The sequence below is a fragment of the Palaemon carinicauda genome, chromosome 1 (genome assembly GCF_036898095.1).
Source record: "Palaemon carinicauda isolate YSFRI2023 chromosome 1, ASM3689809v2, whole genome shotgun sequence".
In the NCBI taxonomy this organism is placed as follows: Eukaryota; Metazoa; Arthropoda; class Malacostraca; order Decapoda; family Palaemonidae; genus Palaemon; species Palaemon carinicauda.
The window spans coordinates 86,001,487-86,017,023 of record NC_090725.1 but is presented as its reverse complement, the minus strand read 5'-3'; the positions used below and the strand labels follow the sequence as shown (position 1 = coordinate 86,017,023).

General features: G+C 41.7%; 2 protein-coding genes across 9 annotated transcripts in view; one reads left to right on the top strand and one right to left on the bottom strand.

Annotated features, from left to right (window-relative positions):
* Positions 1 to 9,270, top strand: part of LOC137649561 (lysophosphatidylserine lipase ABHD12-like) — a 239,341-nt gene extending 230,071 nt beyond the window's left edge. The window contains exon 11 of the mRNA XM_068382557.1: positions 8,992 to 9,270. The gene's annotated coding sequence lies outside the window, so the exon portion shown is untranslated. The remainder of the gene's footprint in view (positions 1 to 8,991) is intronic.
* The window catches only part of LOC137649512 (uncharacterized), a 169,979-nt gene continuing 154,594 nt past the window's right edge, over positions 153 to 15,537 (bottom strand). For all 8 annotated transcript variants that reach the window (XM_068382541.1, XM_068382515.1, XM_068382521.1 and 5 more), the window contains one exon: positions 153 to 7,960. In XM_068382541.1, the coding sequence (XP_068238642.1) occupies positions 7,586 to 7,960 (375 nt within the window). In that variant the 3' untranslated portion in view covers positions 153 to 7,585. The remainder of the gene's footprint in view (positions 7,961 to 15,537) is intronic.

Sequence of the window (15,537 nt, the reverse complement as noted above, 5' to 3'; positions counted from 1 at the left end):
AAATAAGCTTGTCATAAGGTCTACTCTTTGTATAGACTGGCAGAACAATGAAAAAATATTCTGCAGTGGCTACTATTTCAAATTGCATATATATTAAATAACTATTTTCTATACTTATACCTTAAATTCCTACTTTCTGTACCTATCTTTCATTTCTATTTTCTGTACCTACACAGATAAAAGCATGTATAATAATATGATTGAGGCTAATAATTGTGCGGATAACACACTAACAAAATTCTATATAAGTCATCACAAATTTCAACACAGTTCTTTGAGATCAATGGTTATATTTTTAGTTAATTTGCTCATCATTTTAGTCCCAGTTTTTAAAGCATATCATTCCTTTATAAATTCTTTAAGTATATCTGAAAAATGTGCATTTGTATGTGGGGCATAATAAAATGTGATACCATAGGTTATCTTTGTGCTACGCACACCACTCCATAGGTAATATTGTAAATCTTCTTATAAATAATTGATGGTTTAAAAATGTAAATACCTACAAATATAAGGGAAATGCAGTTGTATTCAATTTGCAGATATAAGGATAATACACAGTGACAAACAAACTTGTGGCTTTATCTCAAAAATAAAAATTACATCCCAGCAATAATCAAGATAAATGAATTCACTAAAATTTGATATGTAATCTTACTTTTTACCTTCAGCAATATTAAATTACACATGTAAAGGCAACATTCCTGATCAAATTAAATCCCTCTATTTTTTCATTGACAGGTTAATCACCGAAGCAATTTAGTATAAATACATCAATTCATCAAGCCTAATAAAATTGTCTGCAAGGGCATTTTCAAAGACTAACATCAACCTATAAAATATTATTTTGTTACTTGTACTGGTAAGAGAGATTTGACCTGCCTTATTAAGAAATTCTTAATCTTGGAAAAGACTAAGTTCTTAAAGTAAATTTTGTTTTACATCAATCTCATCAATTAATATACCTAATTGGTTCATCTCAAAATGTCCCAAATAATAAGCTCTAAAATGAAAATACTAAATTAAATGAGTAATGTGCTTTGTCTAGCTAGATCCAATAGATAACAGTTCATTCTTAAATTTTTTCTGTACCCAGGAAAACTTTTTTCCACAAGATTATTTGATAACTTGCAAATGCTTGCTGGATTTGCAAATTTTTCTGCTTTTCATCTGTTGGAAATTAATTTTTTTTAATGTAGATTTGAATCCATTAATTGGGTGAACTTACGAAGCTAAATATATTGTCTTAGTACTGTCATCTTTCTGTTGTTAATGCTGGAAATAATAAGTTCAAGTAACTTTTGGAAAGATTTCCACTTCTATTGGGTTTTTGTAGTTTTTTTTAATTGTGTTGATAGGAAACTTATTTTTAGTGCTTTGAATATTTAGTTCAATGGTTGCTGTTAACTTGAGCCAATTCAATTTTTCTAAATGTAGTTGATGCTTTTGCAAGTCATTTAATATTAAAGTAATCTATTTCTTTGCTTTTCCCCTTCTGAGGGCTAGCAATAATTTTTAACGACATTGCACATGCTTTACTTATTCCTTAATCAGCATATATACAATATTTGTGTATTGTTTTTTAGCTTTTTGTATCTTAAGAAAATGACCTGCATATACTGGAATGTCTTTATTGCAATTTGCTTACTCCTCAGAATCATTCCATAACTAGTCTCAGTATGAATGCCCCTAGTTATCCAGTAGTAGTCTTATCCTATGTGGCTTTTGTTGAGAGGGAACCTTTAGGTATAGGTTTGTTTACTCACCCTGTCTTGGCCTTTTCATGCTGTTTATTTGCCTCTATCCTACAGCAAATATCATCTTTCATATTTCCAACAAATTTATTTGGGGGGGGGGAGATTTTCTTATTTGATGTTGCCCAGTCATGTCTCTCGTAGCTTGTGTTCTATTGATCTCAAACCTATTACACAACTATTCTATTACTTCCTTGAACAATGACTCCTTACAAGCTCTTCCTAGAGATTCATTGTGTTCCTACCTGGAATCTCGTAAGGAAGGAACAAATTCTCTTTCCCTCAAGGGAAAGGAAACGGTGTAAGCAGATGCTGCGACTGGTTAAGCAGAAAATATCTTTAATGGGGAAGCCCTTTCATACAGACTTCTCATGCTTGAGGGTGCACTGGCACACTATTATAATTTGTTTCTCTTCCTCTCTTTTTAAGCTTTCATCGTTAATATATGAAATATCTAATTTAATTTAATGTTACTGTTCTCAAAATTCTTATTTAAATTGTTCATTACCCCTCTTACTACTTCGGCGTCCATGACCTAAGATCAGGATGCCAGAAAACTTTAAATCAATAAATCAAACAATCAATCTCTTACTTCTTGTAGTTTATTTCCTAGTTTCCTTTTCTCACTGGGCTATTTGTCCCTGTTGGAGACCTTAGGCTTATAGCATCCAGATTTTCAAACTAGGGTTGTATGCTTAACTTGTAATAATAATAATAATGTAATATTATTATTAATTACAGCCCATTTCTCCACTAGGGGTTTGCTCATAGACCTCCTCTTGACAAGGAGGCAAGTTGGAAAGTTCTCACTAGAAGGGGAAAAGAAGATTTCCCTAAAGACCTTGTAGCTTTCCAAACTAATGGGTTTATTAAGAACTCCCATACTTGGACAGCCAGGAGGGAGCTGGTAGATAAAACTTCATCCCGTTTGGGTCTGTGCTGTGCTGGTATTTGAGGCCACACCTTTTATTTCTAGTATCCATTAAAACATTCTTCTTGGCTGTGAGATTTCTATAAGGGGAACTACTGGGATTAACAGGTCTTTAATATCAAGCATGCTGGGCATTCCTATGTTTGGTGTCGGAAAGGAGCAGAGCCATTCAGGAGATAGAAACGTATGAGGGGAAGCAGGAATAAGAGCAGCTGCAGCATCTCTCTATATGCACACAAGAGTTGATAAGACATTACAGATTAATCCAAAAAGGCATTCAAAATACTGTTATGAGTATACTTTTCTTTGAACAAATTTTAAACCCCAGATTAATTCTACTCCTTACATGATTATTTTAGAGAAACAATGGAAAAGTTCTTGAAAAAGATTTAAGAATTTCTTGGTATAAGAATACATAATCAGCTTCCTGCACCACTTGCTAATACAAGTACAGGCACGGAGGAAACAATGCAAGTCTAGATTGATTTTACCATTTTAAAGATTGACTCAGCCTGGTAACCGCTTGCACCTCGTATACACAGACTCCCCTGGCATTTATAAATTAGCAAGGTTGGTTCTCCAGTTGGGACATTTAACCATGCCTTGATTTCATTAGTAGTGAAGACTAATGTATCATACTCGTGTAAGATTTATGTGAAATCTCAAGCCGAATGGAATTGGATCTTGAGTATAGTAGTGTTGATAATGTTGTCCCTTTGAATGAGAATTGTATCCCTTTTTGTGTGCTAAGATACTAAGTGAAGGACAAACCCTGGTTCAATGATAATTGTAGACGCGCTTATTTGGAGAAGCAGGAGACCTATCATCTTTGGATGGGTCAGATCAGATTTGACTTGGAATAACTATACTCAGCTTAGAGTTTTTGCTTCAACTGAAAAGGAATACAATTTAACCATAAAAGAAACCCTTTCTGGTACAACCCAAAAACATAAGTGGTGGAGTACCGTTAAATCTGAAATCTTTGGTGTAGATGCAACAGTTCGTCTTTTACTTAAACTGTCATTTAATGTCCAAAAGAAAAGGCAACCCTTTTGGTCGACGTGTTTGACAGCAAACAAAGTAATGAAAAACTTTTATCTAACTCGTTCCCATTTTCCCGAGGCTAAACTTGAGTAGTTTAGCTTTTCGATCTCGTGAAATTAAAGCGCTCTTGATCCATACCTTGATGATGCTTATGGAAGTGTAGACCCAAATAGTATTTTTCCTTTGTTTTTTATGAAGAATGCAGATTTCTTAGCTCCAAAGATATCTTATTTTGCTCAAGTTAGCAAGAGGAGAAGCTTTAAGCACTAGTTGGAGAATACCCAATGTTAATCCACTACGTAAATGTGTTTGTGGTAGCTCAAGTCCAACTGCTTGCCACCCAATTTCCATAACTATAAGTCTTAATAGGTTTGCTAAAGGTAATCATCTGTTCCTTAGTTTGCAATTTGGTTTACGTAAAGGCCTTGGAGCATTTCATGCCCTTCTTACAATCTCCAATGCTGTACAGAAATCCTTTGACTGTGGTCAGGAAGTTTGTACGACTTGCCTTGATTTTAGTGCTGCCTTTTACTGTGTTTAATCATGTGGCCCTTGTTTTCAAACCTAAACAGTTGGGAGTGGGTGGGTCGTTTCTCAGCATCATTATTAAATTTTTAAGTAGTAGATCGCAAAGAGCTGTTGTTGATGGGCACCATAGTGAGTATGGGAATGTGTTATCTGTTGTTCCTCAGGGTAAGTGTTCTTGGCGCATTACTTTTCATACTACAGTATATACACACGACATGTGGATTGGCCTAGCAAACAAGCTTGGTGTATATGCAGGTGATGCTACACTCTTTCCATCAATTCCATTGCCTGAATGTATATCTGGGTTTGCTGAATCCCTTAATAGAGATCTAGCTAAAATAAGTGCATGGTGCAAATTATGGGGTATGAAATTGAATCCTAACAAAACTCAAAGTATGATTGTAAAAGTTGATTAAGGACAGTGGCTCCTCAACATCCAGATCTCAACATTGATAATGTTTCTTTAACTCTCTATGATTCTCAACAGCAAATTTACTTTTGAGAAACACATTAGGCCTGTGTCTTCTTCGACCTTATTGAGAAAGTCTTTTAAGGTTTTCGGTGATCAATCTATTCTGAAGGTTTTAACTCTTTCATTCTACCTTGTTTCGAGTATTGTTCTCCTGTCTGGTCTTCAGCTGCTGATTCTCATCTTAATTTGTTGGACAGGAACTTACGGTCCATTAAATTTTGTATTCCTGATCTAGATATTAATCTCTACATAGTCCAATTAGTTAATTATGCATGTTGCATAAAATTTTTCATAATTCTGATCATTGATTACATTGATCTTCCCGGACAGTTCCATCCTGGTCGCAATACTAGGCATGCAGTTAATTTCAATAGTCAGGCTTTCTCCATCATGGGGCTCAATACTACATAGTATTCTAGAAGTTTTATTCCAGCTTTGACCAAGTTGTGCAATGATCTTCCTAATCGGGTAGTTGATCGGTAGAATTTCAAAAGTTCACAAACTTGAAGCAAATGTTTTTATGTTGAACAGGCTAACATAAGTCTTTTTATAGTTTATACAGTATATGAAATATCTGTTTTGATGTTATGGTTAAAATATTTTATTGATTGTTAATTATATCTCATGTTTATTTCCTTATTTCCTTTCCTCACAGGAATATTTTTCCCTGTTGGAGCCCTTGGGCTTATTGCATCTTACTTTTCCAACTGGTGTTGTAGCTTAGCTAATAATAATAATATAATGTAAAAGCTAGTAGCGAGTGGTGATGATAATGTAGCTGCCTAAAAACTCCCCAAAACAGTCTACAGATTCATTGAGGAAGGAGGCTTCTCATCCTAACAACAAACCGTCACACATTGGGATTACATAGGAAATGAATACCAGACTGAACATTTACCAAAAAAAAGACAATGCCTGGCTTTAAATCAGCCAGAATAGGTTAACTTTCCTGCTTGGATCCCAAGCTTACGTCTTTGTTAGTGAACCAAGTCAAGAACCCAAGAATAGCTCTTATACAATTTCATTAAAGGAAAATACAGTTTAGAGAAGAACTTTCCCTTGAATATTCTAAGGCTAATTGATAATGCCATCCCCCCACTGGATGATTTTCATTCAAACATGAAGGTTGTTCTCTTGTTACATGATACTACACCTCAACTCATGCAATTGATATTATTAATTGCTAAGCTACAACCCTAGTTGGAAAAGCAGGATGCTGTAAGCCCAGGAGCCCCACCAGGGAAAATAGCCCAGTGAGGAAAGGAAACAAGGAAAAATAAAATATTTTAAGAATAGTAACAACATTAAAATAAATATTTCTTATATAAACTATAAACCTTCAACAAAATAAGATGAAGAGAAATTAGATAGAATAGTCTGCCCGAGTGTACCCTCAAGCAAGAGAACACTAACCCATGACAGTGGAAGGAGTAATAACATTTAAAAGTCAGTATCTTTTTGTTGCCCTTTTCACCAAGATACTGTATTGAACAAATTAGAAACCATTGTCTTTTTCATCTTGGGCACCAATCAAATCTTTCATTTCCTAATTACAGTCTGGGATTGTGTTTTCTAATACAAAAAAAAATTTTCCTACTTCCCAACTCAATATTTTCAACTGTCAAAGAATTAAGTTTTTTATATGGGACAGTTTGTGACAAATGAAGTGAACAATACAAGAAATAAATTTGTAAGAAAAATATCATGTTTAAAATAAATTACCTATTTAACATTCAAGGTTAGATTTTTCACAATTTAACTAATTGTGAATGCCAGACAGTAATCTTAATTTTGATATAAGGTGAAATTTACTCAGCTAATTACTAATACAGTACAGTATTTAAAATAGCATATTCTGCAAATTGATTATCATACTAAATAGAGTTTTAAAAGTTTTGAACAGAGGAATTCATAATAACTCATTAACTTGAGTTAGTATCACCCACTTTTTGCAAACATTTATCAATTTCAATAGATAGTAACAAAAAATATTGATAAAGTACAGATAAAATTAATTGCCCAGGGGCCCTAAAAATAATAAACATAGGAACATAATATCTACTTATAAGTTTGTGTCGTCTGACTGATAAGACGTATTAAATTTATTTCCTGGATTTATTCTTTAGGAATTTATAATAGAGTACCGATTGTCTTACTTAATTGTACGGTAATGTATTTGGTAAACAAAGTAGTACAAGATGTGTATTATTTTAGTTCCCCATACCAACTGTGCCATATATTTCACTATTATATTTGTTCAAGAGCACACACCCAAGGACTAGAAACCGAGCATAACTCTTTTTGTGAATAGAATAATAATGTACCTCAAAAAGAATAATAATAATGTACCTCAAAAGAGGTGAATGTGCTTTATCCTCCTTAATATTACATAAAATACTGATATTATTTCAAGGTTCAACCACAGATCATAATCTCTTACAAAGGTGTTTTGAAGAGATACCACAAGCTACAGGAAAATATTACAGTAAAAATATTGCAACTACACTAAATAAAAGCATGCAGTAATGAAAATTTAAATAACAACATCAGCTTATAAGAATCTTAAACTGTGCTTATGGGATCCTTTTAATTTTGTATGTGAAATAGATAGCTTTTCACAAATGTATATACTAAATATTTCTCCTTGAAATTTTTTGTCAATCCTTATACAATAACTATGAATCACAGAGTATTTGCAGGTTTAAAATTTTAAAAGACTAAATACTGCACTTAAGTGATGCTCATTAAGCAATGACAACCATTCTATCTTCCACTCATAATAACAAGGTTATAAGTGTTTTTTATACCCTCATGAATAAATACACGTAACAACCATTTTTAAATAACAAAGGAATATTAAAGGTACTTTGTAATTACGAAGAGAACAGTACTTGATACACTGCTCATAATGTAAACCACTATCATGAATATATTCTCAGAATCTATAACTTCATTTTGGATAAACCAACTTAATAAATTTTTGAAAACAATATTATTCTTCATAATTTTCTTTGAACAGTCTTCTGTACAACAGCTTGATGATATTCCTCCTGTAAATTGTGCTATAAGGTATCTAATGCCAAAATAAAGAATCAGATTTATAGCTAATAAAAAGCCTGACATACCTGGGTAAGAGTTGACAAAACTTGAAGCAACAAAATTCTGAGCAACACCACATATTCCATAAATAACGACAAGCAAAAGAAAGCCAACATTAGTTCCCATGACCACCTGAAAAGAAATTTATTTCAAATTAGTGGTTAGTGTTTTCATTTTACACCTTAGATTTGAATACAAACATTTTTATACACACTTGAACAGAAGCATTCAAGTACAAAGAAAACAATATCAAAATTATTAAACTGTAGTCTAAAATATCTATAGTATTGTTGTTTTCTTTTCTCTATTTTTGGTGTCTAGATTCATAAGTATTTAGGGAATGGAAATATTATGTAATTCATCAATGTAAAAAGGATATATTATTTCTATGAACCTCCCCTGATGTTCAGATTGCTGCTTCTCCAGAAGTTCGGCTTAATTGACCTGTAAAATTTTTAACTTTCCATTTTCTTCCATTCAAAAAACACATGCACTTAGTAAAAGAATGAGCATTCTAGCAGTATGTGGTAGCTGACACCCTAATCTTTTAGTTACCTCAGTTTATTTAGTTGCCAGCTACTGGCAAGACCTACTTCAGGATGTTGACTAATAATTGGCCATTAAACATGTCTTCCCCTGGTTTTCTAAGCTATTACTATGTGGAGTGTGCACAGGAATTATTTCGGGGAGTTTATTATCTGCATTACCTTGATGTATCACAGGGGCATTACTGTCGTTTAATTTTTTCCCTGATAGCAGGTTGTAATGGCTGCAAAGCAACTTATCATTGCAAGAGTTATATGGAACTTGCTGTTAGTTCAGGGGAAAAGCTAGGGAAGAATAGGCTAGTTGATTGTAACGGGAATGACGATGATAATGATAAGCCCCATCCTTTAGGCAATTCAAATATCAGTCAACTTTCAATAGTAATTGAGCTTCATTAACTCATGACATCACTAGATTTCTTTCTTAAAGTTCAGAGTCCAGTGAACTTTTCTTGAAAGGGTAACTCTGGTCTTACCCGCCCAATTGTCAACCTAACCTAACTCCCCAAGTTGAGTTTACTTTTCAGTGTTACTTTTAATAAGGGTTCTGAAAGTTCAGTGTGCATTATATAGATTTGAATTCCTCTAGCTAAAACTCAAATTCTTTCTTTACCCTAGACTTCAGCTGCTAAATCCTTACATGCCAAGATCCTAGTCGCTTGGGAAGACTAGATTACAAGAACACAAAGTGGGTATTCTGAATCCTAATATCCCTCATTCACTGAAGTAAGAGCTCTTAAATTATATTGTATTAAACAGGTGGATGGTGTGGCATATCGTATGATTCCATTAAAATTTGTTGGGATCAACAAAGTTTCATCAAACCTTATTGTTTGTATCATGTTTTTTTAGCAATGTGTTCCACTAACTCATCACAAAATATTTCAGCTTAGTTAATGTAGGTGATAATGCAAAATTATTTTTTAATTTTATGTCTGCATTCAATTTGATATTACTTATATTACTGTATATTCGATATGTATCTATTAAATAAATTATCAAAAATATCACATTTTAAGTAATTTGTATTTTTCCTAACAGTACTTACCTCGAACTACTTTCTTTGGAGTATCTGGGATCTCCTCCCTATCCGACCAGGAATTTTGCGCAGTCCCCCCCATCTCCGTTTTCCCTTGTCGGGTCCCTCCATGGCGGAGGGATACGTGTCCTGAGGCGACCCAGGGTCAGCGCGTGGGTGCGCTACTGGGTCGTTGTCGTCAGTAAGCATATGGGGGTCTACCTCGAACACCTGTAAGGCACCCGGGGCAGGATGGGTGGGCAATAACTCGAAAGTAGTTCGAGGTAAGTACTGTTGGGAAAAATATAAATTACTTAAAATTTGTGATTTGTTCCAACACTGAGTACTTACCTCAAACTACTTTCTTAGGAGACTTACACTTTAGGAGGCGGGGGTGGACTTACAGGCCGGAAGACCCACCACTACTATCCAAGGTCACGGGACCTAGATAGGCAGCTAGGTCCAGACGACATAAAGACCAGGGTAGGAGAGTCAGGGGAAGCACGCAAAAGTCTACCTGTTTGTATAAACTCACCTCTATAAATAATCCGAGCATGGGCTTCCAAAACATCCATCTCTCACATGGGAGGAGGGAAGGGAAGGGAAAGGGTAGCAAGGAAAGGGAAGTAAGGGGGGAACCTGTGTCGCTCGCAATTACTTCTCTCGGGCTACCCGGGGCCGTAGCTCTAAACTTGTTGAAGGGCGGAAATCACTGGTCCAATGGAGAAGGAGTGCAGGGACTTCCTCGTGCAGTCTTTCAGGTAGTAGGCCGTAAAGGTGGACTGCCTGGACCATGTGCCTGCTGGCATGATTTGGCCCACTACCATGTTGCTGTCAAAGGCTAAAGAAGTGCTAAGACCTCTAATATCATGGGGTCGCGGGGTACCAGGGACTGCAGACCCCTCACTGGCGTAAGCTCTCTTGATGACTTGCCGAAGCCAGAAGGAGATCGTGTTCTTCGACACGGCCTTCTTTACCGGGCCTGAGGAGATAAACAGACTTTAGATGCCCGGCCGGAGTCTGGTTGTCCTGCTGAGGTATTTCCTGACCGTTCTCACTGGGCACAGGAGCAAGTCTTCCGGGTTGTCCGAGTGAGGGATGGCCGGGACCGAGAACCCCTAGAACCTCAGGTCTGCAATGGCCGGGTTGTGTGTTTTGGCCACAAACTCAGGCAGAAACTTGAAGGACAAGTCCTTCCACCCTTTCGAGTGCGGGACCTCGAATGACAAGCTGTGGAGCTCACTCACGTGCTTGGCTGAGGCCAGAGCCAGCAAGAACACCATCTTGAGGGCGAGGTCTTTATCTTGAATATCCTTGAGGGGCTTGAAGGGAGGCCTTGTCAAAACTTTGAGAACCTTGGCTACGTCCCACTGCGGGACCCGAGCGGCGCGGGGGGAACAAGATTGCTCGAAACTTCTGATGAGCATGGTAATCTGGCGAGAGGTCCCCGGGTCGATGCCTCCGAGCTGAAAGACCTGCCCCAGGGCCGCTCGGTCCCCCTTCATGGCTGGAATGGAGATCCCCAGGTCGTCCTCAAGTGGACCAGGAAGTCAGCAATCTTGTGGACTGATGCATCCAGAGGCCTCAGGTTCTGCATGGCACACCACTTCAGAAACGTGGTCCACTTGGCTTGGTCCACCGCGATCGAGGACTTCCGCAGATACTCTGACATCCTCGAAGCCGTCTTCCCCGAGTATCCTTTTCTCAACAGGCGCTCTTTAACCTCCACGCGTGTAGCTGGAGGCACCGAGGGTTTTCGTGAAACCTCCTTAAGTGAGGCTGGTGCAGGTCTTCCCTTACTGGCAGGGGCCACGGAGGAAGGGTGGCCAAGTCCTGTAGATCCGCGAACCACTCCCTCTCCGGACACCAGGGCGCTACCAAAGTCATCACTGTTGCCCTTGATTGCCTGAGCCTGTTGAGCACCTGCCTGAGAATCCCGAAGGGGGGAAAGGCATACAAGTCGAACATGGGGAGCTTCGTGTTGAGCCTTGTGGCGAACTAGTCTATCACCGGTGAGCCCCACAACCGTAGGACCTTCTGGGCCACCTGTGGGTGTAGGGATCACTCTGACCCCACTACTTGCCCTGCTCTGCTGAGGCCGTCAGCTAGGACGTTTCTCTTCCCCGGAATGAACCTGGCTGTGAGAATGATGTGATTCCTCTAGACCCATTCCAGGACTCGAGCCATGAGATTGCACAGCTCCCTTCATCTCAATCTTCCTTGCTTCTTTATGTAAGCCACCACGGTGGTGTTGTCGCACATGAGGGCCATTGCGTTTCCCGACAGCCGATGGGCAAATATTGCGAGGGCCTTTTGAACCGCTAGCAGCTCAAGCAGGTTTATGTGGAGAAGCTTCTCCTCCGGGGACCACTTTCCCTCTTCTGTCTCTTCGAGCAGATGGGCTCCACACCCCTCCTTTGACGTGTCCGTGAAGAGCAACATCTCCGGAGGAGTGGAAGCGAACGGCACGCCCCATAGGGTGTTTGCCCTGTCGGACCACCAGAGGAGCATGTTTCTTGTGGCTGGGGTCATCATGACTAAGGACCGAGGCGGGTCTCCCGGTGGCCAGAGGTCCTTCAGATTCCACTGGACTGGCCTCAGCTTGAGCCTGCCCTTAGGAACTAGATTCTCCAACGAGACCAGGTAGCCCACGAGTCGCTGCCAATCCTTGGCCCTCACTGGCGCATTTGCTAAGAATGGTCGAACTATGTGGTCTAGATTGTCCAGTCTCTCTTGAGAGGGGAATGCCCTTGCTACCTGGGAGTCCAGGACCATCCTCAGGTACGTCATCCTGGTGGTGGGGATCAACTGGGACTTCTCTACATTGATGGTAACCTCCAGTTCCCTGCAGAACTGTAACAGCTTTGCCCCTTGTTCCTTTAAGGCTGCCTCTGTGGCTGAAAGAAGCAATCACTCGTCTAGGTACCTGATCAGCCTGATGCCCTGCTTGTGTGCCCAGGTTGATACTACGGTGAATACCCTCATGAAAACCTGAGGTGCCGTTGACAGGCCGAAGCAGAGGGTCCTGAACTGCAGAGACTGGGCTCCCCACTTCACCCCGAGAAACTTCCTGCTCGAGGGGGTGTACGGGGATCTGAAAGTAGGCGTCCTTGAGGTCCAGGGACATCATGAAGTTCCCTTCCCTCAAGGCTGCCAGTACCGACTCCGGCGTGTCCATCTTGAAGGACGTCTTTTTGATGAACTTGTTCAGGGCCGAAACGTCGATGACTGGTCTCCAACCCCCCGTAGCTTTCTCCACCAGGAAGAGCCTGCTGTAAAACCCTGGGGACAATTCCCGGACAGGTTACAGAGCTGCTTTGTTCAACATGGCTGACAACTCCTCCTGCAAGACTGCTCTCTTCATGTGATCTTTGGGGGCCAGCCACTCCGCCCGATGCTCGGGAATCAGAGGTGGTGGTTCCATCAGGAAGGGAATCCTGTATCCCTCCCTGAGGACTGACACGGACCATGGGTCCGCACCGCTGTCCCGCCATGCTTGCCAATGGTATTTGAGGCATCCCCCCATCTGTGGCGTGGGAAGGTGTAGGGGGCCTCGCTTCCTATCTCCTTCTGGGGAGATGGCTTGAGCGGCCTCGTCTCGAGCCCGAGTACTTTTGCCTAAAGGAGGCCTGGGCTGGGGCACCACCTCTGTGGGAGGGCCGCGAGGACTGATGCCAAGAAGGGGAGGAAGCCTCCTGTCTAGCTGGTGGCGTAGACGGGTAGGCCCCGTCCACAGACGGTCTCCTATGTGGAGGGCGTCTTGTTGCCGGCTGCTTAGGCTCAGCCGAGTCCTTCAGTTTCCCCACTCTCTCCATGGTCTCTGCTACCGTCTGTAGGGGGAACAGGGTCTTGCCCCACACCGGAGCATTCCGAAGGAACTTGGCCTCTCGTTCGGGGAGTCTGCCAGGGAGCCTGTTTTGAACTGTGTGTCTCCTTCTCGAGATCCAGTTTGCTGTTTGCGTCAAGGACTGGAATATCAAGAATTTCATCGCCTTTCCCCCAGAGCGTATGAGCTCATGCAATAAGGCTTGATTCTCAGGCACCGAGAGATCGTGGGAGAGGTGAAAGCCTGCTTAAGTGCATGCCCACGGGTCCAACCAGGAGGCCACATTGATGATGTCCCGAGACGTGTCTTCCATCATAGTGGCCTCCGCCTGTGAGAATACCACGGGGGCAGTAAAGATCCTGTCATCCGTGCTGCCCTGGCTCAGAGCTGCAACAGCTTCTTCCATTGCTCGAGGCCCTGCAGGCAGCCCGTCCGCCACATAAAATTTCTTCTGGGTCCTAAGCCTGGGCAGGAGCTTGAAGGACCGTTGGGGCCTGAGGGAGTTCTTGTGTCCCGAGACAAAACGGTTGACGTGGTCCATGCCCAGGGACACGTCTGGAGCCGCCACTGGTAGGGTCAAGGATGGTTTCGGCTGTATAGGGTTGTCCATCATCCTACCCAAACCTGAAAGCCAGGTCTGCTCCGAGAATGGTTTGAGCTCATACAGTCTGTGGTGATGCCGTATAAGGGCTAAAACTTTTCTGTATGAGGATGCTTCATCAGGTGAACAATCTCTAGCATCCACTAAGCCCACTACTACTTGATCCACCGTGTCGGCCGATTCTTCGATCACGGATGGATCCTTGGGGGTGGTCGTATCCCTGTCATCCGGCAGACTCGACGGAGCGGCTATCTCCATCACGGATGGAGCCCTCGAGGAGGAGGTAGCCCTCGAGGAGGAGGTAGCCGTCATGGGTCCACCCCCTCCCGGAGGAATCCGTGGCAAGTGACTGCCATGCTGTGACAGCGGCTGCATCCGATGCATGGATGGAGCCGGTGATATATATTATACAGTGATACCTCTACATACGATCTTAATTCGTTCCAGAAACTGCTTCGTATGTTAAAACGATCGTATGTTGGAGCAAATATTCCCACAAGAAAACACTGTAATTTGTTTAATTCATTCCTCAGCCTAAAAACCCATAACAACTCCTTAATAAATTGCTACACATAATTACACAACATTAATACTATTGAATAACAGAAATATCTAAAAAGAAGAAGAATAATAAAGAAATAAATAAAAAAGGGGTTGTTCCAACACGGAGTACTTACCTCGAACTACTTTCTTGGGAGTATCTGGGATCTCCTCCCATCCGACCAGAGTTTTGTGTAGTTTACCCTACTCCCGTTTTCTGTGAGTGTTAACCTCAGGCGGAGTGATACGCACCCTGAGGCTAACCCCGGGTCAGGGAGCATGCTTTCTCAGGTCTCGACCTCCAGTAAGTTCTCTGGTCGCGTCGCGATAACATCTCGACGCTCTCCTTAATCCCAGTGCGACTCTTTGTGTCCCCAACCCCTTTGTCTCTCGCATGGTCCCCACGTGGTATACTTGTATCCTTCCCTTGTGTCTCCGCGGTCCCACGTGCTACCTTTGTGCTTCCCTTGTTTCTTCCCTTTGCGTTCCTGTGTCTTACGGTGTGTTACTAGTGCGTAATGGAACATCCCCGCCGTTGTCCTGGGCCTATGGCCGGAAAATCGTGTGGTGCTTTTCTTTCGAAACCGGAGGTGGATCCGCACTCCTTGTGTTAGTCGTGTAGGGGCAGTGTGTGTCCCCCTACAGACACGTGCCCGGAGTGCGAATCGTGGAACAAAGTTCAGTGGGTGCGCTTCGGCACGAAGGCGGCGGCGCCCAAGAGGTCCCCTAAGAAGGCGAGCATCTCTTCTCTCCTTGCGTCTCCAGGAGCGTCGTCAGGTCGAATCTCCATACCACTTTCCCTTACCCAGAGTAGGGGACGAGTTAAGTCCGTTGCGGGGAAGAAGCCGGCGGCCCTTACCCAGGAGTCTGTATTGCAGGATAGTGGGGTAGTGGCGTCATTCCAAGCAAGTGAGTGGCATGAGGGAGGGACGGGTGTGTGTTCTGAAGACGGAGCCCTGGTGCCTGCGGGGCACGTCTCGTCAGATGACCCTATGTGGGGTAAGAATGTTTTACTGCCTCTTCTCCCGCCTCTTGGGCGTGCTTTTCAGGAACCTCTACAGCCGAGGGCGCCGTCGGGAAAGAAGACTCACCGCCATCAAACTCCCTCAGGTGGGTACCGCCGAGGACGCCCTACAGGTCCCCTTTGAGAATGGAGGAAGGCTTCGGAACCTGGTTCCC